This window comes from Mesocricetus auratus, unplaced genomic scaffold (assembly GCF_017639785.1).
Source record: "Mesocricetus auratus isolate SY011 unplaced genomic scaffold, BCM_Maur_2.0 Super-Scaffold_4256, whole genome shotgun sequence".
Taxonomy (NCBI): Eukaryota; Metazoa; Chordata; class Mammalia; order Rodentia; family Cricetidae; genus Mesocricetus; species Mesocricetus auratus.
The window spans coordinates 20,765,219-20,790,483 of NW_024429182.1; the positions used below are offsets into that span (position 1 = coordinate 20,765,219).

Genomic DNA, 25,265 nt, shown 5'->3' on the forward strand with positions numbered 1-25,265 from the left:
TGGCCAAATTCTCATTCCAAGTAAAACCCTTGTGGTTCTCTCATTTTTGTTGTCTAGGGCTCACCTGGTACAGCAATTTAGAAGCAACGATATAACATTCCTGTCTTTTTGAATGTGACCCGAGCCATGTCTACAGTTTAACAGTCGAGTTAAGCAAGTTTTCCTTAAATACTGATGTCCTGGATTGAATGGAATATGTCCGCAAGTTGTAAGCATCACAGAATACATTGTATTTTATGAACACTTAACTTCTAGGATTATCATCCAGTGGCAGTATTCTTAAAAAGTACACATGCACATATATATGTGCGCTATGACATATTATTATTACACATGTTAAGTATATTGTTCAGATAACTAAGTTGAGGTAGCATGGGTTTGAGATCTCCTACTAGAGAGCTTATAGTACAGAAGCTGAGGAATCCTAAGTATTTTCAAGGTTAAAGAGCATTTTCTATCAGAGGGGAGGAAGCAGGGGGAAGTGTCAACATTCCAGTAGCTACATCAAACTAGTTGTCTAATGTCACACACAGAACTGTTGATTCAGTCCGTTGTGGCCGGTTTTAAACTGCTCCAGCAGTTTTCCTATAAAAATTGAATTTCTTGACAAAGATTTAGAACAACTGTCTGTGCAGGTGGGCAATCATCAGGCAGCAATAGTCAATGGTAAGTCATCTGCACTGTTTTCTGTGCCCAGAGAAGGCCTTCCCGGTTCTCGATAGGCAGTGCCGCTCCTTCTTAGGGACCTTCTTAGCTCTCCACCATGAATCTCAGCATCAGTCGCCTCTTTACAACCTTTGGTATTTTGGTCACCTTTTACTTAGGATGCCAAGCTGTCTGGGCATTTGAGTCTAAAACACCGTCTGTAAAGGTTAAGTGAAGGTCGGCTATGGTGGCCCACTCCTGCCATCTCTTCACTAAGGAGGCTAAAGCAGGGAGATCTTGATTTTCCCAGTCAGCCTGGGTTAGCCACACCCATCCAGATGACTCATCCCTTCACGTGGCCTCATCTCCACACTTCTACAACCTGCTCATTGTCTTATTTCAGCTCTTCCTCTAGACTAAGTGACCAAAAAAATGACCTCCTCTATACCCTCCTCTCACAGGACACTCTGCATGTTTTGGAGCCTGGTTTTTGCTTAAGGAGATCACTTTCCCAGCCCTCTCCCATAGGGAGAGCTGCACCCCACACTCCGCAATGCCTCATAGTAGCGTCTGTATTTTCTGTCTCATGACTACTCCCAGGGTGACATCCTACCTTCTAAAACACAGATATCCTTCTCTGCATGTTTCTTGTTTGTTTTTTTCAGACAAGCTATCACTGTGTACCCTAGATTGGCTTCCAAATCTTGACCCTCAGTCTCAGCCTCACTGGTATCACAAGAATACACCACCATGCCAAGTTTCTTTTATGTCTTACCTCTCTTCTGCTCAGCATTGTCACTTACTGGGTTCCTGGTTGTCACTCTTTATTCACTAAGGAATTTGGCACCAAATTGAATTTTGTTTTCTTAGCTGCAGGATCCTGGCATTGGGGAGGACAAAAATGGCCATTGTGTGCCCAGGTCTAGAACTAGTTCCACTAATTGCTGTGGTTAAAACTCTAACATTCTCAGGGCTGGAGAGATGGCTCAGAGGTTAAGAGCACTGACTGCTCTTCCAGAGTTCAATTCCCAGCAACCACATGGTGGCTCACAACCATCTACAATTGAATCTGGTGCCCTCTTCTGGCATGTAGGCAGAACACTGTATATGTAAAAATTGAGTAAATCTTTTAAAAAAAACTAACATTCTCTTTCATCTGTTTTTTTTAACGTTTTATTCATTTTACATACCAACCAAAGTTCCTCCTTTCTTCCCTCCTCCTCCCTCCCCTCCTCTCACTCACCCTCACCTCCCCCACTCAGCCAACCTCCCCTTCCACTCCTCCAAAAGGGTAAGGCCTCCCATGGGAGTCAACAAAGCCTGATACAGTAAGTTGAGACAGGATCGTCTTTGTTACTTTGTCTCTTTGTCTAATCCTTTTTAAAACTTTTATTTTGTGTGTATGAGTGTTTTGCCTTTGGGTATGTGTGTGCATCACATGTATGCCTGGTACAATCAGAGGTCAGGAGAGCCTTGGATCCCTTAGAACTAGAGTCATGGATGGTTGTGAGCCACCATGTGAACCCTGGGAACTACATCTGGATCCTTTCAAGAGCAACAACTGCTCTTAAAAATGTGTCTGGCGGGCTGGAGAGATGGCTCGGAGGTTAAGAGCACTGACTGCTTGCTCTTTCCAGAGGTCCTGAGTTCAATTTCCAGCAACCACATGGTGGCTCACAACCATCCGTAAAGATATCTGGTGCCCTCTTCTGATGTGCAAACGTACATGGAGGCAGGATGTTGTATTCATAATAAATAAACAAAATCTTTAAAAAAATGTGTCTGGCATTTATCTGCATGAATATATATATGCACCACGTATGTACACTGTCCACAGAGGTCAGAAGAGGGTGTTGGATCCCTGAAATTCAATATTGTGAGCCACCCTGTGGGTGCTGGAAACTGAACCTGAGTCCTCTACAAGAGCCAGCTCTCCAGTCCAGCAACAAATGTTCTTAACTGCTAGCCCCTCTTTCCCTTTTTTAATCTCTGACATCATCAAGTCTACGCCCGACCACAGTTGTCAGCATCAGCATCCACTGGACTGAGTTTCCTCCTCATCCACCACGATGCTTGGGTCTGTTTACTCAGAGTGAAACCCTTCAACCCCAAAATCTTTTGTTTCTCCCGCCTTGTGGCTTTATTTAGTCCAGCCATTTGCCTTTTCATCTTACTGGAAAAGCACCTAGGTTTAAAATACTTTATTTTTTATGTGTTTGTATGTGTATGTGTCAGGTGCCCTGGAGCTGGAGTTCGAGGCAATTGTGAACTATATTATGTGGGTTCTGGGAACCAAACCCCAATCTTCTGTAAGAGCAGAAGATGGGTCATCTGTCCAGGCCCATGAAAAAGTCACTAAATTGCAGTAGTAATAGTAATAATAATAGTAATAGTGATGATGATGATATGGGATAATGCTCTTGTTCACTGTTAAGATTCGTCACTTGTACCGGTTTAATAAAACACTGATTGGTCAATAGCCAGGCAGGAAGTGTAGGCGGGGATATCAGACTAAGAGAATTCTGGGAAAAGGTAAGGAAGAGAGTGAGTCGCCAGCCAGATGCAGAAAGCAAGATGGCAATGTCTTACTGAGAAAAGGTACCAAGCCATGTGGCTAAACATAGATAAGAATTATGGGTTAATTAAGTTGTAAGAGCTTGTTAGTAATAAGCCTTAGCAATAGACTAAACAGTTTATAATTAATATAAGCTTCTATGTGTTTATTTGGGATTGAAATGGCTTCAGGACCAGGTGGGACAGAAATTTCCATCTACAATAATATATAAAAAAAATCACACAAGCAGATTGTTACCAAGACCACACAGCCCTGCCACCATTTCCTCCCTGCCCACAGCTGGTGTTTCATTTCTATTACTTCTCAAGCTCACCTCACTGTCAGCCTTGAGTATTCAGTAGCTGGCTTTGCTTTTCAGAAGCAGCAGAGCTTCAGACATGGATGCTAACCACCAGGCTAATTTACCATGAGCAGACCTAGCTGTCTCTCCTGCTCCCAGAGAGCAGATTACGCCGGTCCCATCACAGCTGATCTGTCCTGGGTCCCATCCATGCTATCCCTTCTGGGCCCTTGTGTCATTACTGAAGTCTTAACCATCAGTTTTTCCACCTCACCCAACAACAAAAGGAAAATGATTCTCAAGTTCCTTCCTTCTCCTTTACATCCAAACTTGTAGAAAAACTAATATTTTTCTTTCCTTCCATGTTACTGTCCTACCCAATGTCTAGCCTCCCACCACCCATCATGCCATCGAGGACTTTCTTTTTATTACATTTATTTATGCATTTATGTGTGTGTTTATTTATTTACTGTGTGGGCACATGCAATGGCATGCATGTGGAGTCAGAGGACAAGTTATGGGAATCAGGTGATTTGTATATACATTCAGTGTTGATAAGTATGGCCTTTTAAGGTTCATGTAAATCCTTAGCATTCCATTTCAACAGTCAAGAGCTAGATGGTGAACTGTTAGATGGTGAACTACTCAGAAACTAAACGCATTTTCCCAGTAGGAAAAGGTCCATGTGTCTAGGATAATTAAAGAAGGTTCCACTGCCCCATCAGCTGAGCAGTGGAGAAGTGTAGTCGTATCAAAGGCCAGTTCTAGGATGAAGTTTCCAGCTGGCCTGGCAGCTGGAAGGGGGATTGCCTAGAACTGCTCCCTTAGGTTTCACTAAAATATCCCGGAGCCCCCCCCCCCTTTTCCAGAAGGAAACAGGTCACATGCTTTGTCCCAAGGAGCATATTCTGACTAGAATGGTCTGAGCTTTCTAAGGAAACTCTAAGAGCCGTGGCAGCACGGGAAGAGGTCTGCCCTGGAGACCAGGAGACAGTTTTGCATCTGGCAGGATATCTGGGTTGAGCGTTGAAGGTGGAATGGAGTAAAGGTAGCCAAATCAGAATCCACAAGGAACACCAGCAGGTGAAATGGATGTGAGCCCAAGGAGAGCTCAGAGCCAGGGATGATGATAGGGATCTTACCCTAGGCAACAGAAAGCCACCTATGACTTCAGTCAGGGATAATATGATCAAACTTGTGGTTTTTATTTTTAAAGTTAAAATTTTTTTTGAGAATTCCATACATGAGTACTGTATTTATATCATTTTTACTTTGTTTTTGTCTTGTTTTGAGACAAGGTCTCTCTACATAGCCCCAGTTGAACTCACTATGTAGACCAGGCTGGCCTCAAACTCATAGAGGTACACCAGCCTCTGCTTCCCCAGTGCTGGGATCAAAGGCGTGGGCTACAATACACAGGCTTAGTGGTTACTAGCACTGGATGTTATTCCAGAGGACCCAGGTTAGATTCATAGCATCAACATGGTGGGTCAAAACCACCTGAAACACCAATTTCAGGGGATCCAATGCCCTCTTCTGGCCTCATTGGGCATTACATGAATGTGGGGCACAGATACAATATGAGGACAAAATACCCACACACATAAGACTTTTTGGAAAGTTTTAAAGAGGATCTTTGATTTTATTTTGACATTCAAATTTACATTTTGAGAAATGTGAACATGAAGAATTACCTTTGAACCAGCTCACATCACAAGTCTTGGCCCACTTGTTACACAAAGACAGCAAAGCCATAGGAACATAGTAAAATGCTCGGTTGGGATCTAAACAGCTTGTTTAGGAATAACATTCATGTCTATGTGTAATGAGAGAATGGCAGGGATGTTTTAGTCTACCTAACCTACTTGTGTAATGCTCCCTAAGGAAAAGTCAATGAGAGCTTATCTCTTACCTACCTTGTAAGCTTCAGAAGTATTTCCAAATGTGCCAATATGCCAAGAGGTAGCTAGTGTTGGGCACCTAAAATGTGGCCTATGGTGTGAATGCAATACACACAACAGATTTTGGAAGCTTTGGATTTTGAAACCATATATGAATAATTTTACATTGATTATTGAAACGAGAATATTTTAAGTTTAGCCTCTTTTTAAAACTCTACTTGGTTCCCATGTTGGAGTATACCACCTCTTTCCTGTATGGATCTTGACTAACAAAACACTAAAATGAAATGTACTTTTGAATCTTTTGTGTATATCATGTTATATTTCTTACTTATTTAGACGAATTGAAACTTTTTTCTCCCATACACACCCATGTGCACACACATGCAAAACCTAGCTCTATAGTTTCATGTTTTTATTTATATCAGATGAACCCATTTCTGCTCTTGTAGGTTCATAGAAAAAAATCACTACCTTGCAAAGGAACAGGGTTAGAAGAACAGATTCTGAATACTGAGTGAAAATCTAGAGATGAATAATAATTAACTATAGCCAATGAGTGGGCAATCCAATATTAAAATTAATTAATAGTGACTCATTTTATTTGGTCTGCTCCACACAGAAGGACCCAAAGAAGATCCCTAGATTAACGTTCCCTCCAATGAAACTGAGATTAGGTTGTATCTAATTGTCTCCATTATTATTATTATTTTGAATCTGGAAAACAAGACAAAAATGTGATTTTTGTTCTTTGAAGGAAACTTGTTGTTTTGAATTCCAACATATTGGCAGTGCTGGTGGCAGTGAGTGTTAAAAAGGAGAAAACATGGCCAGTTGTAGTAGCCCACGCCTTTAATCCCAAGGAGGCAAGAGCAGGTGGAGATCTGAGTTCGAGGCTAGCCTGGTCTTCAGATAAATGAGTTCTAGGACAGCCAGGGCTACACAGAGAAATCATGTCTTGAAAAGCCAAAAATAAAACAAAACAAAACAATAACAACAAAAACAAAAGAAAAAAAGGTAGTCTTGAGGCAGATGTGAGTTTGAACATGCTCTATCATGAGCATTGGGAGTGGTAAAAGCCACCTTCTTCTGACTGTTGTGAGAATAGAATGGGAAGATGAACACAATGCATCTAAGCACAGAACATAACCACGGATGCTCAGTCAATGGTTAATGGCAGCTGCACATTCAACTGTGAACAACAGAAGAGACTCATAAAAAAGAAAGATGACTTGACTACCCAAGAGATATGGGGGCATTTAGCTTCTAGTTTATGGGAAACTTTCCTTTCTGAGTGTCCAGTACCCAGATCAGAGATGGACAGACAGCTTGGGTATAGGGTGAGAATACATCACTGCTCAAGTCTGCTCAGCAGCTAATTATTGCAACAATACTCATAGGAAAGGTACAAGATCTCTCCACTTTTCCAGAATAAAAGTCCATAATCACTTATTTGTTACCCATGAAACACTCCATGAAATACGGAAATAAGGCATGTGTTGCATGGCAGAGGGGTAGTAACACTTGAAATGTAAATACCCCAACAGGGCAAAAGTCTGCCACCCTTCACTAAATTCAGTCTTGGGACAATAAGATATGGTGTGGCTCTCAAACCCAGTGAGCCTCTCTGTGGATCAGAGTCTACTTAGTGATCAATGGAATGGTTTGTGGTTTGAGAAAACTCATGTATGGTCTTGTCCCCAGGCAACCTCTTGGTTATAGACCGTTATAAAATTGTAGCACAGGGCCTGGAGAGGCGGTTCAGAGGTTAAGAGCACACATTGTTCTTGCAGAGGATCTGTTTGAATTCTAGCACCCACACTGGACAGCTCACAATTCCAGTTCTAAGGGATTGACACCCTCCTCTGGCCACCATGTTAACTGCACTCATGCGCACAGACCCATCATACACACACAATTAGAAACAAAATCTTGAAAGTAGTGATAATTGTATAACATTGTAAATGTACTAAATGCCATTCAGTTGTACTGAGTGGAATGTAAATATGGTGAAATTTGTGTTATGTGTATTTTAACATAAAAACCACAAACTCTAAAAGATGCATTAGAGGGGATATTTTCCCAGTCCTGAGTGGTAGCTGTAATATTCTTCCTAGCACATTCACTACTGTCACATAGTAGCCCCTAAATGCCTATGTGTGCATCTGCTTTTCAAAACCCCTGGCCGGTGTGTTCTACTTGAGAGCATTTCGGCATCATGCAGGAATATACAATGTGTTTCCATCTTATTTTCAGCAGATGATGAATCACATTGGCTGCACAGGCACATAGGCTCCTTTGCAAAAAACTCTTTGGCTTTAGCACATAATTCCCTACTTTAGAAAATTCTCCTATCCAAAGGGCAGGCTTGTGTCTCCTCGCTCCAAAGGCACTGCATGGCTTTCTTAGGAGGTGGGGGAGGGTGAGTTCCCAAAGCTATGACCGCCAGCTCACATTGGGCATTGTGGAACTTGGGATTCTTAGTTCTTTGAGACAAAGTTGATACTGTTCTTTTTTGAAGCACAGACCATGAAAGTCATGATCAGAAGCACAGAGGACAAAGGAGAAGGAAGGCAGCTGGGAATGACAAGAAAGTATCACCAGGAAGTCACTGCAGCAGAGGAACTGTCCCCAAGGAAAGCCTTCAGCAAAAGCCTCCGATGCTTCATGCTGGTTGAGACTGTCCCCGGGAAGCAGGGACTCCCCTGCAGGGAGGAACAGGCTCCCTGGGCAAGCTGCTTTCTCACTCCAGACAGCAAATTTCGGCTGCTGCTGCTATACCGCTTCTTTCCAGAAACACGAAGGCTTGCTACAGATTAACAGGCCAATGATGACCACAGCCACCAAGATCAGGGAGAAGATAACCATGAGGGCGATGTAGGTGGAGTGAGGGAGAGGTGGGGATAGCGGCTGTTCAGCTGGGATCATGTTGGTCAAGTTCAGCATGTAGCCCAAAGTCCACCCTGCATTGCTGTCCTTGATCTGAAAACAATAGGAAAAAATCTTGTTGTTCATGGTCCAAAAAGATGATGTGTAGTATTCATGTAACCATACCCATGAACTGAGCAGCCAATAGGAAGAGAACACCTTGTGCAGTTGACACAACAGATTAACTTTATATGCTACATTGGGAATGGTGTGTGTGTAGGGGGGGGATCCAAGCAAATGATTAAAATAGAGTTTGGAGCCTCACCAATATATTCTAGAAGTTTAGAAAGTTTACTGAAATGCCTATCCAGCTCACCTGCCTGGGAACACTTAATTCGAAGAGACCATGAGAGGTCTGCATTCTTTCTATTTCATGAGTTGGGGAACTAAGTGAGAGATGACAGGAAATAGGCAAAAAGATGAGGGAATAATAATTGGCTCTAGCCTTTTACATCCTTGCCAGGCCCGAGAAGTGACCCAGACCCAGGGCTTAATGAGGGAAAACTTGGAGAAATAATTCCAGCAAGTCAATTTTATGAAGTTGGAAGGCTGCGCCTCGCTGCTAGTAAACAATTCTTATTAAGTTATAAGGTGTTCTCTGACCTTCTAACCTTTGGAAAAAATAATTTCCAGTCACTGAGAGCTTACAGTAATATAGGTGATATTGTACCAATAGGTTTGGAAAGATTTTATCACAAGATCTGTTCATGATGACATAGAGAAGTTAGCAAGCACACAGTGCCACTCAGGACTTGCTGATGTCTTTTCTTTGTGACATTTCCTTCTGGTCCTCTGTGAACATGTTGCTGTTGTTTTTACAAAATAAGTAAGTAAATAAAAATATATTCAGAATAACTCGGTTAGTAATACTTTATCTCCAGTGTCTTAACATATTTCTGGATCACGTCCAGCATGGGCTGCTTTTTCACCCATTTTAACCAATCACTTAATATCCAAATAATGGAATGACTGGAGAAAATGATGTGTACATCCTTAAGGCTTTCAGGACATATAAAGAAAAATCTCCTTACAATACCCCTTTCTTCCAAACCATAACCCAGGTTGACACTAATGTGTAAGAGGACTATTTTCCCTCTCATTGTGGGATGGACACCTTATCTGACTGCACATGTCAAAGAAGTCTTGAGATTTAGGGGAGTCATCACCCAGACTTAGAGCCATCAGATCATGCAGTAGCATTCCAAGAATATAAATCAACACTACCTTCTGTATCAACCGAATTTAATTGTTAGATCCTTCTAACAAATGAAATAGACTTATATAATGGAAGGAAGCCTGGGATGTTAGAGTAAGGAAAAGATTCGTTTGAATGAGCAAGTTCCCTAAGGAAGACAGTATTATTATTATTATTATATGAGTATCCCTAGAGCTGCCATAGTCCTGATTTTATGTTTTGGCTCATCTGAGATCACTGTATTTTAAAAGGTGGTAAAATATTTTAGGCATTAGCAGTCATGGGGCTAGCAACACAGAGAATCCTGTGGTATTTCCCTTCAAGCGGGGATGCTGGGGTAGGGATGGTAGTGTTGCAAAGCTGCTTGCTTCTTTATTCCTGGAAGCCTGCAGGTGGCGCTGTGGCAAAGCACAGCAGGGAGGTTATTTCCTAGATCTCACTCTAGGCCAGGCTGCCAAGAATGAGCCCATTAGCAAGGCTGATGAGAAACCATGATGCATTCGGGGAATTCTGAAGTCAGGACAGTGACTAATGAAATACTAGTAAATGAATAAACTGACTTTGAGAACCACTTACAGCTATGTGTGCAGAAAGGTGAAATGTAGACTGTGCATCCAATCATTAGAGACAGCCTATGGCTGCCTGCTGTTTCCAGAAGGGCTTACACCAGTGCCAGCTGGTGGGGATGGTGGTGGGGCAGACATCAAGTCAAAACCTGACTTGGACTCCCACCTTTTCCAAGTTCAAAATGACTTTGTCGCCAACTTCCACCCAACTTTTACACCCCCAACAGATTCCCATTACCTTGCCCATAAAATGAATCTGGTCCCAGGAATTGCCTGTGAAGTTATAGCCTTGCAGAAGGAGGGTAAGGATGTAAGCACCCGAGAAGCAGTACTCATTCAGGTACTTCTCCTTTACTGTAGGGTGAGCGGTTTTCACCTAGAAGTCAAAGAAGGAAATATCAAACCTGTAGAACAGGCCCCACTCTGTGGCTCATTTTCACTATTAGATGCAATAAAGAGACCAGGGAGTCCCCAGCTCACTCGGGTCTAAGAGTCAGGCTCTCTCACAGGCTGTGGGGTGGTGCTTCAGTCCTTAGAGGGAACAGGGTTTTCAGTTAGAGTCTCCCAAAGTTTTCCTCCTCAGGGTTCTCAGTGAGAACAGCAAGTATTCTAGGGAAAAGATAGTTCCTTCCTTCCTTCCTTCCTTCCTTCCTTCCTTCCTTCCTTCCTTCCTTCCTTCTGTCTAGGAGTTTCAGAAACAGGTTCAGCATCTCATTCCATCCCTTATGCTTGGAGTAACTTATCAATTGTGTTCATTAGAAGCTGTGAAAGCATCATCTGAAGGAAGTCCATCGGTCTCTGTTTAATCAGAGTGTTTTACATTCTGTTCACCTAGTCATTAGTGCAGAGCCTCTACAGGCATCTTAAGGAAATAATGCCCAACAAAGACTTACATTCAGGTTAGCCCTGGGATGACAGACAGCATCAGCACCCCTTAGGAAGGCATCATTCTTCACCCCAGGGGTACCAACTCAGGACCTGCATTTTCACCTGATTCTCTCTCTGTCTCTTTGTCTGTCTCTGTCTCTGTCTGTCTGTCTGTCTGTATCACACACACACACACATATACACCACACACACACACACACACACACACACACACACACACACACACAGAGTCGTTTTACAAAAACAGTCTTGGAAGATGCCTTCAGAAGCCTCCTGCTAACCAACACTGAGCATGCTGACATCCTGCCGTCTGTCTTCAGCTCTTAATCTCCCTTCCACATCTACATTATACAAAGCAGTCTTTTCATCCATCCTGTTCTCTAGAGTAAGAGCTGCCTGCCACTCCTTAACCTTACCCACTCCAGCTGCTGGAAACAGAGCCAAAAAGCTCACAGCTTGCCTGGCCCCCTTCCTACCAAGAGAGCAGGTGGCCAGGACACCACCAGCTCAGCACGTGGGTCTGTCTAATGCTGTCTTTCTCAGAGGGGCCTTTCCTTCTGGCCACTGTGGGGTAAGAGACAACCGCCACCTGTCAAACATGTGCTGTACACTCAGAAGCACGCTGAACATTCTAGATGTAAGATTTCCTTGCCTCATTGCTTTCAAGAGCTTGCCCATCAAACGAAATGTGCCATTGGTAAACCCTTTCAGACTGTGATCTACTAAATGCAGGGGAAAACATTCTATAAGATACAATATTTCCTCACAATAAAACTCTTAACAAATCAGGTATACAGGGAATAGATCCCAATGTAACAAAGAATAAAGACAGCTCTAAGGCAAACCAGCAGCCAATATCACACCGAATGAAGGAAAAGCTGAACAGTTTTTGCACCTATGTTCATCAAGAAAATTGGCACCTCCCTCTCCTGCCTTCCTATTTCTCTATCTAGTTCTGATATCGGTGTCATACTGAATTTGCAGAATGAGTCTGGAAGTATCACTTCCTGTTTATTGTATGCAGTGCTGCCGTTGGATCTTCCTTAAAGGTTTAGTAGAATTCATCATATGGCTTTCCTTGCAAATCAAATTCTATAAAACACTGCAAAAATCATGTACCACGATCAAGTTTGGTTTCATTCTAGAGGTGTGAGAATGGTCCAACATATGTAAATCAGTAAGTGTAATACAGAATATAAACAAAACCAAGCACAAAAAACCCCACACAATCATCTTAACAGATACATAAAAACCTTTGGATAAAGTATTACATTTCATTCCTTCTGATAGAGTCCTGAAGGAATTGAAAGACATATCCCAGCACATGACCGCTGCTTACCACCAAGCCACAGTCAACATTTTATTCAATGGAGAAAAGCTGAAAGCATTGCCTATGTACTCAGGACTGAGACAAATGTGCCCGCTCTTTCCACTGATGATCAATACTGCGTGTACATTCTGAGCGAACAGCCAGACATGATAATTATGACCATTATTCTGATATGATATGTGCATAATGCACATGTAATATTGAAATATCGTATTGTATACCATAAAATGCATCAACCAAAAATAAAAGAATAGAAAAGCCCACTTTTAAAAAATAAAGGGATGACTTTATCTTTGATGAGTCATCTATGGTCTTTTTCATCTATGAAAGGATAGATATATCTGCTTCTTCCTTTTTTTGACCTTAACTGTGAAGGCCATGGTAGCCATCCTGTATCCCATGACAACCGAACTGAAGCAGCAATGGCTGAGTTAGAGAGAGGTTACCCATGCAAGCAGCTGCTTGTTACAAAACCGTGTGTTAAGTAAGAAATGTAGGATGTTGCTTAAACCATTATAAATTATCAGGGAATGGTGGTAAAGGCATTCCTAGGCCCACTCTCTGGCCTTCTCTAACACATTTGCTGGGCCTTTGCCAACTCAGCATTATGTCATGGGCAGATTCACACTCTCTATGACATTGCGGGTACAGGGTCAACTTCACAGTTGTGTTTTCTGGTCACTTACCTCCTCCCAAGGCTTTGAGCAAAAAATTTTTAAGGTCTCCGTCATCTTTTCCGGAGAGGAGACACTGTCTTTTGCCATCTTCTTAAAAAAATCCATCACAAAGTAGAAAGCTGAAAATGCCTGTGGGAGCAGAGTGCAGAGTGTCAGGCTGTGTCCAACACATAGGGACACGTCACCCCGGACCCTTCCAGAGCTCAGGTCCTGCTCTAACAACAAGGGAGCCTCTATTGGCAGTCTCATGGTGTGTTTCAATTTCATATAAGATAAACCCAGTGGAAGTTTCTTAAAGATGCATAATTTTAAATACTTGGTTTCTAAAGAACACATACCTAATTTACAAAAACAAGTAACTATGTGCACTAGTCCATTTGGATAACACATGGTCCATTTGGATGCAATGAGATATCTTTTCATTTTTTAACCTCAAATTTTCTTGCATTTCCAGTCTAAGCAGTTGATACAGCTGACAATCTACTTTTACCAGCTTTCTAAGAAAACAATGCAAGTGAACTCAATGTCAAATTTGTCCATAAACCAATAAAAAGGCACAGCCAAAATACACTGAGGGGGCATTGGCATTCTTTAGATGAAGCTGTGGTAAGCACATTTGTGGAAACAGAAACAGGCCTCACATCTGGCTGGGATCAGGCTCTTGCCCCCAGACTGACCGACTGACACATCCCTACCCGCTCCTGCATTCTGTCTTGCTCATTCATTCCAAATTGCTTGTCTGCCTACCAAACACTAGGGATTAGGTTGGCTCTGCCTCAGCAGGAAGCATTATAGAGGTAGGGGTGGTATCAGGACTGGACTCACATGTCTGGGCATTTATGTCTGAATCTGCCTTCCAAACTTTTATGTGGACTTGGCTCTCGGTGCCTGTAAGAGTGTTCACTGCTAGACACTGTCCTGCTTAGTTAAGTTCAGGTTTGGACTTCAATCTCTATTCTCCATGTACTTTTTAGTGTAGGACACAGGCCCATAAACTGGGGATCATGGATCCACCACAAGGGACTGTATAATAAATTTTATGCTGATTTTTCAGTTTACTTCTTGATGTCCATTGTTCTAATTGGAAGATCCTTAGTTTTCATCAAATTCTTCACAAGTTTGTGGTTCCTTGAATGGTTAAGCAAGACTGAACTGTTGAAGACATTATGCTAAGTGAAATGAACCAGTCACAAAAGTACCAATGGCCTTTGAGTCTGCTGAGATGGTGGCACACCTGGAATGGCCTGTGTGTGTGTGTGTGTGTGTGTGTGTGTGTGTGTGTGTGTGTGTGTGTATGTGTGTGTGTGTGTGTGTGTGGTTGTTCTCATAGAAACGAAGACAGGAAAGGGAATGGGGTCTGATCATCCCCTCCAAGGACCTCCACCCTATGACCTTTGAAGGGTGTTCAGCAGTCAAATGACAGCATTCTGAAATCTGAATCTCAGATCTCAGACTTTCAGACTGTGGGGCATTGTGGATTTTGAAGCTATTTCATCATTTACTACCACAAAACACAGATAAACCTAAGAGAAAAGACCAAATTTTATGCACACCAACATTGATGTGTAACACTATAGGACACCATTAACATTCAAGGGAAACTTAAATGGTGCAGTATCAAGGCATAATGCCCGAGTCACTGCCCCAGTGTGACCACTGTATGGTCCTTTGTGTTGCTTTATGGTGAGCTCCAGTGTTGCAAACCTCTGGTTGACAGACATGCCACACCACATTTTTGTTCTTCTCATGAACTACTTATCTTTTTAGTGCAGTTTGTATTGCAGTAAAAAGCTATCTCTTGTTGTTCCTGCATATTTCTACTGCATGTAATATGTATTGTTGGGCCCCAGCCCCACTGGGTCTCTGTGAGTTGCTGGCCAGCCTACAAGTGCAACTTGTTTTCCAGTCCAAGTGCTTTCTGTTTTCTAGTACTGGCAGGAGGAAAACACGCTCTCTTCCACCTGGGGTTTTTCCACTGTGCTGTAAGCCTGTTTATAAGACTGCTCCCTCCCTACAAGAGAGAGACCTCTCAACACTTGCAATATAGACTCTCTCTCTCCCCTTCCCACCCTCCCTCCCTCCCTCCCTCTCTCTCCCCTCTCTTTCTGTCTCTCTCCTGGCAATAAAGGCAGCACATGCATTCTCTTAGTACAAACAGCTGGATGTCTTGTCTTTCTTTTCCTGATATCTTGGACTTGCTTGTGGCATGGGTACCACAATGTATAACATAGAAACTATTTTTTACTCGACTGTCAAGGTCATTTGCAATGTTTCTAGTCAACAGCAATATATTACTAGCAGTTAAGTTTTCGGGGAGCTCAAAGTCTAGTCAGTAGCAAGAACAGAGAATAGACTTCAGAGACACCCGACTGTCTGTCATCATGGCCATCATGAGCAATGCAGCAAAGACCCCAAAGCCACCACTGCCCTCTAAACCAACACTCAGGGTGTTCTGGCTCCGGTAGCTTCATATCAGTGGTGGTGGCAGCCAGTGGCCAAAAAGGACATTGTGAAAGACTCTAACAATAAAATGGTTCCAAGTAATAAATGGGTATGACATCATCAGCAGAAGCGAGTAACACCAAGATTATGCCACCAAAGATAACAACCCAGCAGGTAACTCATCAGTGTTCAGACAGACAGACAGAGTGTGGATCTTCATGTTGCTGGAGGAGAAAAGGGTGCACAGGCAGCAGCTCTGCTGCAGTCCATCTCAGTGCAGGAAACATGCAGCAGATAGCAATTAGATGCATCACATAACAGGGTTGCTCCACACTGTCCCCAAAAGAACTGCGGGGAATAAGCAGGGAAGACGTTGAAAAGTGCTCCTGGAGGACAGGCTAGCCCTGCAGCACATGGGTTTCTGCTTTCTTTTTCTTTCTTTCTTTCTTTCTTTCTTTCTTTCTTTCTTTCTTTCTTTCTTTCTTTCTTCCTGTTTTAGATTTATTTATTTATCATGTATACAATATTCTGCCTGCATGTATGCTTTCACACCAGAAGAGGGCACCAGATCTCATTACAGATGGTTGTGAGCCATCATGTGGTTGCTGGGAATTGAACTCAGAACCTCTGGAAGAGTACCCAGTGCTCTTAACCTCTGAGCCATCTCTCCAGCCCCTGCTTTATTTCTTATGGAGAGTCTATGGACACTGACCACAGGAGTCAACCCCATGTGGGAATAAGTGGGAATGTGATAGCCTGGGTGCAGGACTGCAGAGTAGACCGGTGTGGCAGAATCTCTATGGGGGATGTGGGCACAGGTCACCACTCAGCAGAAACCTTCTCACCAGACACAAGCAGAGTGGGCAGCAGCAAAACTGATAAGAAAATCCAGATGCACCCCAAGGCCAGCACGCCCCCGCCAGGTCAGTATCACTTCATTTCAACCATTAACACAGGTGCCCGGATATCTCAGAACCACAGATGGCAAAGAGACAAAAGCAGCTGATCTGACAGCTGAGGATCCATGCATACGGAGACTGGGCAGGGGTACAGCTGAGTAAGTGCCAGCCAGTCTTATCCACCATCCAACAGTCCAACCGCAGAGGGTGAGCATGAAGTCTTGGCAGTAGAAAACCAAGGGAGAGTGAAGCTGCGATCTTAGCTGTTGGATTTTGTCCCTTGACCAGATAAGGAGAACAGCATTATCTGGGCAGTGTGGGGCTTTGGACATTTTCCTAAGGATGTCTGTGTTTGTTAACAACAAATGTGTCTTTGTAAGCATTGATTTTCTCACTGTACCTTAAAAAAATATTAGATTGTTTCATGTCTGTCACATTCAGATTCTTTGAGAACTTCATTTTTTAAATTTGTAATAAATATTTACAAAACTGACTTCTTTCAAAGGAGGAGGAAAAGGAGGACAAAGGGGAAAGGAAGAGGAGGAGGTGGAAAGGGACATCTGGTGGCAAATGTCTATCATCCCAACTGGCTACTTGGGAGTTGGAGGCAGGAGGTTTGCAAGAGAAGGCCTGCCTGGACAGCTTCATAAATCCCTGATTCAAAATTAAAAAGCACCCATTAATAAGTTCTTAAGTGATTTTTAAATTGTTTTCTGTGGTTTTTCAACCGTGTTGCTCACTGGCCAGCAGAGCACACACATGTATGTAAAGCGTTTTACATGTGTTTTTGTTATACTTCTCTATTTCTGCTCTTCCTTGTTTTTGTAAAGTTGTACAATGCGTTCTTAAGAAGCAATTTCTAAATTACCTCATAAATAATTCTCAACAGATGTTCTCTCTCTCCTCTTGATGTTTCTACTTTGCTTTGACATTAGATTCGATGTAGATGCCAAGGCCACAGCGCAGCCAGACTAGAGAACACGGGCTGATATTAGTGCCGCACTCACAGGGTGGGACACAGAGCACCAGGCTGACTGCAATTGCAGCACAGCCTCCTTCTCCACAGATGCTCTGCGCTGCACAACTCTGGGCTCACTGGCTCTAGAAAGGACAGGAATGCATTCTTCCCGGCAGGAGACCGCTCATTTCCTTAAATTTATCCTTCCTAGCTCCAACTAGAATGAAAAAGTCCTTAGCTGGCTCCAGAGACCTTAGCCGTGTGCCTCCCTCTTGTGTCTCCTTTCTTCCTCTTCTGAAAGTTCCTCTCAAGCCAGGGAAGGTCCCTGGGTTCCCCAAAAGCCCTATGGCAGGAAGCCAGTACCAGTTCAGTCACACGGCACCCAAGCCAGGTTTCGGGTTGGAAATGATACCAACAGCTGAAATGATACTCAGCAGTCATTGCTGGCGCTGCACCCATCCCAGGAGCCTGCAAAAGGGAAAGCTGTGGTCTTGCCACAAGGCAGACCTGGGTCCATGGCTCTTCCCACTGTTTCTTCTAAGGCCACTCGAACTGAGAGCACCTACAATTCACAGAGCAGGGGTTCAGTCGGGTCTGTGCTTTCTCCCCGGAGCTCTTTCTGTGACATTAGATTGGGCATGCAGACCTCACAAACACATAAAGCCCCTTCACGTGAGGTCCACAGGCAAAACTGAACCTCCCCTTGTCATCTGTTCTGCTTTCTGGAAAGGGAGAAAGGATGACAACGGATGAGTCTGGAACCATTGCTTTGCAGTTGGTTTGCACTGGTGGATGGTAGGTAACCCCTGCAATGTACTTCTGAACTGTGGTTACAGTCAGGCTCGCTCTCAGGAAACACACAGGCAGTGTGAACAATGAACAGGTCAAGGGGCATCTCTTCCTCTCAGCACTGGCACTTTATCCTGTTCTGGAGTGATCAGGACTAGAAGGAATGAGAAGTCAGGAGCCACTAATCCCCCAGTCCTCCAAACTTTGAGGGATGCTTATTTACTATTATTAATGAAACGGGCACTTATTTAAGTCTTCCCTTGGTGGTTCTGGATTTTCTGCTTCCTCAATGTTTCTTAGAGAAGGAATCCCCCAGTGGAGTTGTCCCACGGCTGCTGCTACTCGGACACCCTTATCTGCGTGCTCAGCACTAAGAGCCAGCCAGGTTGCAGCCCACTCCTTGCAGCCAACTCTGAGGGTGTATATCCCGCAGCTAGCCTCTGCCTTCCTTGCTTATGGAACCCTCATTTTACCCAGGCAGAAGAAACAAACAATAGTTAACCTAAGGCAAACATGCTATTAATTCCCTTTATCAGATGGCTTCAAGATGTGCATTTCTCAAGGTCTGGCCAACAGAAGAGAAAGATCTGGCCATCATTCTCTTTCCTACCTGGACCTGGCTGGTGAAGATGTGATACTTGGAGCAGTAGCCACACTCTTAGCACCATGACAAAACCAAGAAGATAACGGAGAAGGTGATCCTAAATACTGACAAGTTATTTAGGCCAAGCAACAAACCCTGAGTTGTATCAAGACATTATTATGTGTAAGAAAAGAAGTTTAAATTATTTAAATACTTTATAGGCACATCTTTTACAACTTGTAACCCAAAGCACTCTAACCAGTATAGTTCCTCGTTTCACAAACTTACCCCAAAACTCCCATGGAGAGGGGGCAAAAAGACACCATTGAAGGCACACTGGGAGTAAGGGCAGTAGCTGTTGTTGAAGAGCTGGCGGATGCTCTGTTGGCACTGTGTGTAGTTTCCAGTGCCCTGGATTTGAAACTGATCAAATGGTAGCTTCTTTTTAAATCTCTTGGTGCAGGGGGTGCCGTAGAGTTCACTAACATTCACCACCTTCTTGTATCCCGGGTGAAAGCATGGGTCCCTGAGAGTCCCGCCACTTGAAACCTAAATGGAAGAAGCATTTGAATGCCAAAAAGATCATACCCAGAATGGCATCCCCATGACCCTGTCCTGCCTCTGTCACCCTGGAGAATAAGCTTTTTTTAAAGGAGGTTTATAGACTAGGTCCTGTGTGCTACGCACACAGATAAGGAGCAGGTTCACGAGGACAAGCGTCCAGTGTCTCCAGCCTGGGTCGAGCTGTGTCTGCATGCTGTCCCTTTTCCTCCCCAAGCAGATTGGGAGCTCCAGGAGTGGGAGGTGCCTCTAGGCTTTTATCCCAGCGAAGAAAAATAGACTGAATCCCCAAGAAACAAGAGAGGCTGCAGTGGGTAAGAGTCACGTGGACTTTGAGGTGTGGGGGCACCTCTCAATTACACCTGCTTCAAGATGGCAGCCTTGATGGTGGTTTTAGGGACAAGAAAGTGCATGAAGAGGAGTGGAGGACTGTCCTTTCTGAGAGACGGGACAGCTGGATGTGACAGCCAGGGTGTGTCCGGTACTCTCATTACATCAAGTATTTATTCTTGAGTTGAAAACGCAGAAAACATCTGGGGACAATCTTTAAAGTGTGGATGGACAAATTCTGTATTTTCCCTGCAGTGTTTTTCTCTCTCTGATTAAAAAATCGTGTAGACAAACTTAGAAATGGCCACTCCTACCCCCAAAAATACTCTTGCATGTAACTTGCACTATCAACACCACTGAGGCCAGAAATTAATTCCCAAGAAAAGACCTGAGTGATGTCCTTGGAGACAGTGCAGTAAACAAGCATGGGAGGGATGTCTGGATGGAACCATTCACAGGGGTCCACCAGATGTAGTTTGGTGTCCTGCCTGAGAAGGGTGGGAAAGAGCAATGATCAGCTTCAGACCAATTACTCAATTATAAAGGGGGAATAACAGGATGTGGGGCTGAGGACCAGATGTGGGGGGGCAGAATTGAATTCAGTTGCACTTGCCTGAATGTCCTTGGCTAGTTTCTGCCAGAGCGCCTGGTCCTTCCCATAGCACAGGAAGCTGTGTGTGTACACAGTGTAGTCCTCACCATAGAGGCGAAATTGCAGAGAGTTTTCTGGGGCCTCTATAGTGCTGTTTAGGGGCACGAAGGTGATTTGTGTAGAGGCGCCACCGAGATCCAAAGCACCGAAGGTTTCCTGTTTCTGGTGGTCTGTGGAGATGAGGTTTAGCCAACTCGGTTTCTGAAAGAAAGGACAGTGCTGGCAGTCTCTGGACATCCTATCTCCTAAAGATGGAGGACCAGGGTCAGAGAGGGGGCAAAGACCACTCTGGGTCCCGAATCTTTACCAGATTGATAGCCAGCAAGAGGGCTTTGAGGACTAAGCTCAGAGAACAGCAGTGTAGACCAGGAAAACCGTGGCTCACAAGCAAGAGCAAAGGCTTACTCAGTCACCAGCTAATTCCCTGGGCCAGAAAAGATTCTAGTTTAAGCATCACTATGGGGAGGGGCTGCTAAGAGGGGTGACAATGTGCTGTGGGTGGGTGTCCTGAGAGTTGAGCTACACCACAGGAAGGGCACTAAGTACTCCCTACTTAGCAACTACTGCCTCAGTTTGTTTTGTTTTAAACCTGTTCTTATTATGTTGCTCAGGCTGGGCTCCAGCTTGCAATTCTCCTGCCTCAGTCTCACTCAGTCTCTGCCCAGTGAGTCTTTTTGTTTGTTTGTTTTTGGTTTTTCAAGGCAGGGTTTTTCTATATTGTTTTGGAGGCTGTCCTGGAACTCACTCTGTAGACCAGGCTGGCCTCTTAACACATATAGATCCGCCTGCTTCTGCCGCCCGAGTCCTGGGATTAAAGGTGTGCGCCACCAACGCCCAGTGAGTCTTAAATAAGATTAAAATTATTTTAAATGAAATAGATGTGGGGGCTGAAGAACTCAGTGACTTAGTGCACATACTGCCCTTGCCGAGGACTTCAATGTGTTTCCTAACATAGGGAGGCTCACAACTGTGTGTAACTCCAGTTCCAGGAGATCCAACAGACTCTTCTGACCTCCGAAAGCACTTACGCCCATGTGCATGTACCCACACAGAGACACATCATACACACATTTTTTAAAAATAAAAATAAAAACTTGAAAATAGATTTTAATTTCCTCTGTGTCTCCCTGGGATTAAGACACAGCTTCAATACTCTCCAGTAGTAGCAGTAAAGTAAATATACCTCTAGTGATGGCTGCAAATGTAAGAGTCATTTGTTCGTTCATTCGTTCACTCACCCTTTTGTCTGCCCATCCTTCATTTTGCTAAAGACCCAAATACTGCCTAAGACAACAATGGCATTGACCCCGTAGGAACCACCTTGTTGGTGTGAGGTATTTACCTGGGTGAATCTTCCCAGTAGGTAGTTGATAGTAATCCACCCATAGGCACCTTCCTCTTGGCCAGTGATGATCTTGGCACCCTGGAAGTCAAAGGGGTAGCTGCTGAGGCTTCTTGACACTGCAGCCAGGACCCTGTCTGCCGACTGTTCACTTTCCATTCTACACAAAAGAAGAGGTGAGGTTATTGGTTTTGTTGTCACACCTACCCATTTCAGCTAGGGAAAACAACACACTGGAATGGGAGACAGAAGGGTCCTGCGCATGGCTTGCATAGGAGCTGCGCATGGCTTGCACAGGAGCTATGCATGGCTTGCACAGGAGCTGTATATGGCTTGCACAGGAGCTGTGCGTAGCTTGTACAGGAGCTATAATCCTTTTGGCTCTGCCACTCCAAATCCAAATCCTCCAGTCATTGAGTAGATGTATCTTTTCAAAGTACCAGTTTGACATTGCTCCCTAGCTCAAAAAGTATCAGAGGGTTTAAAATGGCTGTGGTGGTGGCTTGCTGTTGTCTGGCCATATTGAGAGAGGGTATGTACTGCTTTTAGTCCTTGCTTGCTTATACTTTAGACTCTGAGGGGTGTCAGTTAGAGCTGTAGAAATGGTAACTGATGCCCAAATTCCCCCGAAGCCAGCCTGGGAGAATCTTCCTCTAGTTATCACCCAGTTATCAGGTCTGTTTGAAACGTTGAGACCTAAAGGAAGTCTTCAGGGTTGTCACATGAAGATGTGATTGTGCCCAAGACCCAGTCTGAAACCCCTAAGAACCCTGAGTGAGAGAGTGCACCTTCCAGCTACGGCTCACATAGACATAATTCCCCAAGCCTTTCTGCTCCAGGCCACCCTTTAGTACCAACAACTGTGTTACATCCTTCAACAGCATCTCAGTTCTCCAACCTTCCTGGCATGGTCCAGAAGGCACTTTCTGGTCTAGGTCCTGCCACTCACTGCCCTAGTTCTGCCACTTTCCAGCCATGTGGCCTCAGGTGAGTGACAACATTTCTAAACTGCAGCTTCTTTCTCTGGTTAATTAGTGTCTCTGCTTCATAGTGGCCTTGACTAGATGAATGCATGTCAAGTTCTTAGCACAGTGCTGAGAACACAAGCTTCTATTAGTATTTTACTGCTCCGCCCACCTCCTTTCTATGCAGACGCTTCTGCATATGACAGTTCTGTGAGGATCCTTGCCTCTGCCCTGGTCTCTCTCATTTCCCCCTCTTTGCACATCCGCTAGAGCACAAACTCATGAAGTCAGGAGCTGTGTTTTGTTTGATACCTTACCCGCAGCACTTAAAACCATCCCTGGCACATAATAGGTGCTGAATAGATGCCTAGCTGAATGGATGCTGGGCTTTGGCAGCACTGCCCTTCCTTCCCTCCCCCACTCCCCGCCCCGCCCCGCCCCTCCTTGCTGATACAGCTCATACAGCCCTGCTATGGCAGGCCTTTCTGACCACCTTCCATCCTGAGCCAGGCCAAGCGCTCCCTCAGCAGCTTTGCCTATTCCTCAAATGACGGTCGCCCTGGATGGAAGTCTGACTTCCTTGAGGGCCGAGTCACCTACTCACAGATTGTGCACAGAGTAGGCAGGCACTCACGATACCCTGGATGAATGGAAGAAGGTGTAAACAATTCACGCAGATACTAATGGGGTGACCAACCAAGCTTCACTAGCTGCAATTACTTGTCTTGGGATATTAGTGGGTCTTCTTCCTCCCAGACATTGATTCTTTCTTCAGCCCCAAATCTAAGATTGCACGTTCTTAATCTTTCTCTCCAATACACTGTCCTCTTCGACTTCCTCAAGGGAGATACTTAAAATTTATCATTACATACACTTAATAAAATTTATTTCGTATCATGGGATTTGGTGTGTGAGGTAGCTATAAGTCCCGTTAACTCTAGACATCCTACACTGCCTCTAACTCGTAGTACTCTATAATGGGGGGGGGATGTCCTTCTGTATATATGATTCTCTTATTGGTTGATGAATAAAACACTGTTCGGACAATGGAGGCAGGAAGATAGGCCGGATGAGGAGACGAGGTGAATTCTGGGTAAGGTAGGCAGAGGAAGACCACGAGACAGTTGCCATGTAGACCACAAAGGAGAAACAGGTACAGGCATTCTCTTGAAAGCCAAGACCATGTAGAAATATATAGATTAGTAGTTATGGCTTAATAATTAGGACAGAGTTAGCCAATAAGAAACCCTAGCTATGGGCAGTTTATAATTAATATGGAGTCTCTGTGTGTTCATTTGGGGTTGAGGTGGCTGCAGAACCAGGTTGGCAGGACAGAAACTGTTAATCTACAACCCTAGTCTATACATGCTGCCCCACCTAAGTAAGCGCATGCCCGCCGTGGCTCCCAGGTAAACAGGTGTTTCACGATGCTTAGATGCTGGGATCAACTTAGTGGACATTTCCATGCATTCAGCCAGGTATGTGTCTAGTTCATTTGTCTTCTGAGCATATTTTGAAATTCCAGGACCTAAAGAAAGATACAGAAGATGAAAAAGAAATAATGAATGCATTCATAACTAACTAACTAAATAAATAAAGGTGTGGAGCATACCTTGACCATATCAAAGAAAAGTGCTTGCAAAGATGGAAGGAAACACTTCTCAATATGACCTACATTATGCTGTGCTACTTAGAGTTCCGGAATAGTGATTAATGTTGATTGTCAACTTAATTGCAGTAAGAAGCACCTAGAGAATGAAGGAGGTGCCCTTTGGGCACATCTGTGAGACTGGATGGAGAGGGTTAACTGGGGGGAAAGATGTGAGCAGCACTCCTCTGGGGCTCGGGTTCAGAACTGAACACAAAAGGGGAAGGAGCTTCATCTGCCCAGATATAAAGGGATCCCTCCTTCCCTGTGCTTTTCCACCATGATGGACTGACTCCCTTAGAGCCAAGAACCAATATAAATACTTCTTCCCTTAAGCTGCTCTCTCGAGTATTTAATCATAGTCACGAAAAAGTAGCTAATGACACCGGTAATGCCTGGTGTTCACAGATTTAGCCACAAGGTGGTGTAGTTTCACATTCAATTCAGTAATGTCTTCTTTCAAGACAGTGGCCTCTCTGCTAAGCACTTTGGGTGATCCCGTCACAGAGTTGTAATTAGCAAGTTCCCAGAGAGCCAAGGTAAGATGGCATTTAGCATAAAAATGAAAGCAAAGCAACTGGCACACTGGCTTTTCCTGAAAAGACAGAACATGTCAGCAACTAGCTGTGTTATAGCGTGTGCCCTAAAATTTATGTGGTTTCTTCCTTTGGTAGAATAAACAGAAGCAGAATCTCTGTATCCCGAGAGCCTTTCCCCCTCCAGCACCCTGCCTCCCGAAGACTGTTATTCCAATTTTAGAGCAAACTAATGGTTGCTATGGAGAGTACTGGAGCAAACTCCTGAGCGTTGGGAGTTTAACACTGCCATGTTTCCACCTCACTCTGAGGTGAATTCCAGAGTGCTTCCTAGCAAGAATCTGCTTGCTAGGTGATTATTTAAATGAGTTTTTAAACAGTCTGTCTGTTTAACATAATGAGAGGGTCCATGCTGTGTTAGCAGCTCACTTCTGACTCAGGGCATGGTCCTTTGTTTCATTAATTGGGTTTGGAGGAGAAACTCCTGCATTTGTTGGGCCAAACACCTGCATTCATGGGATGAGTCTCAGAAGAAAGACATCTGGTGTAGTTTTTTTGTTTTTGTTTTTTTTGGT

At 44.0% G+C, this 25,265-nt stretch overlaps 1 protein-coding gene across 1 annotated transcript in view; it reads right to left on the reverse strand.

Moving 5' to 3' along the window:
* Nucleotides 1-5,110: 5,110 nt before the first annotated feature.
* Nucleotides 5,111-25,265, reverse strand: part of Entpd1 (ectonucleoside triphosphate diphosphohydrolase 1) — a 76,164-nt gene continuing 56,009 nt past the window's right edge. The window contains exons 4-10 of the mRNA XM_013118072.3: nt 23,884-24,034; nt 21,542-21,701; nt 20,161-20,400; nt 18,945-19,205; nt 12,995-13,114; nt 10,329-10,466; nt 5,111-8,383 (exon numbers count right to left, since the gene is read on the reverse strand). Of these exons, the coding sequence (XP_012973526.1) occupies nt 8,177-8,383; nt 10,329-10,466; nt 12,995-13,114; nt 18,945-19,205; nt 20,161-20,400; nt 21,542-21,701; nt 23,884-24,034 (1,277 nt within the window). The 3' untranslated portion in view covers nt 5,111-8,176. The remainder of the gene's footprint in view (nt 8,384-10,328; nt 10,467-12,994; nt 13,115-18,944; nt 19,206-20,160; nt 20,401-21,541; nt 21,702-23,883; nt 24,035-25,265) is intronic.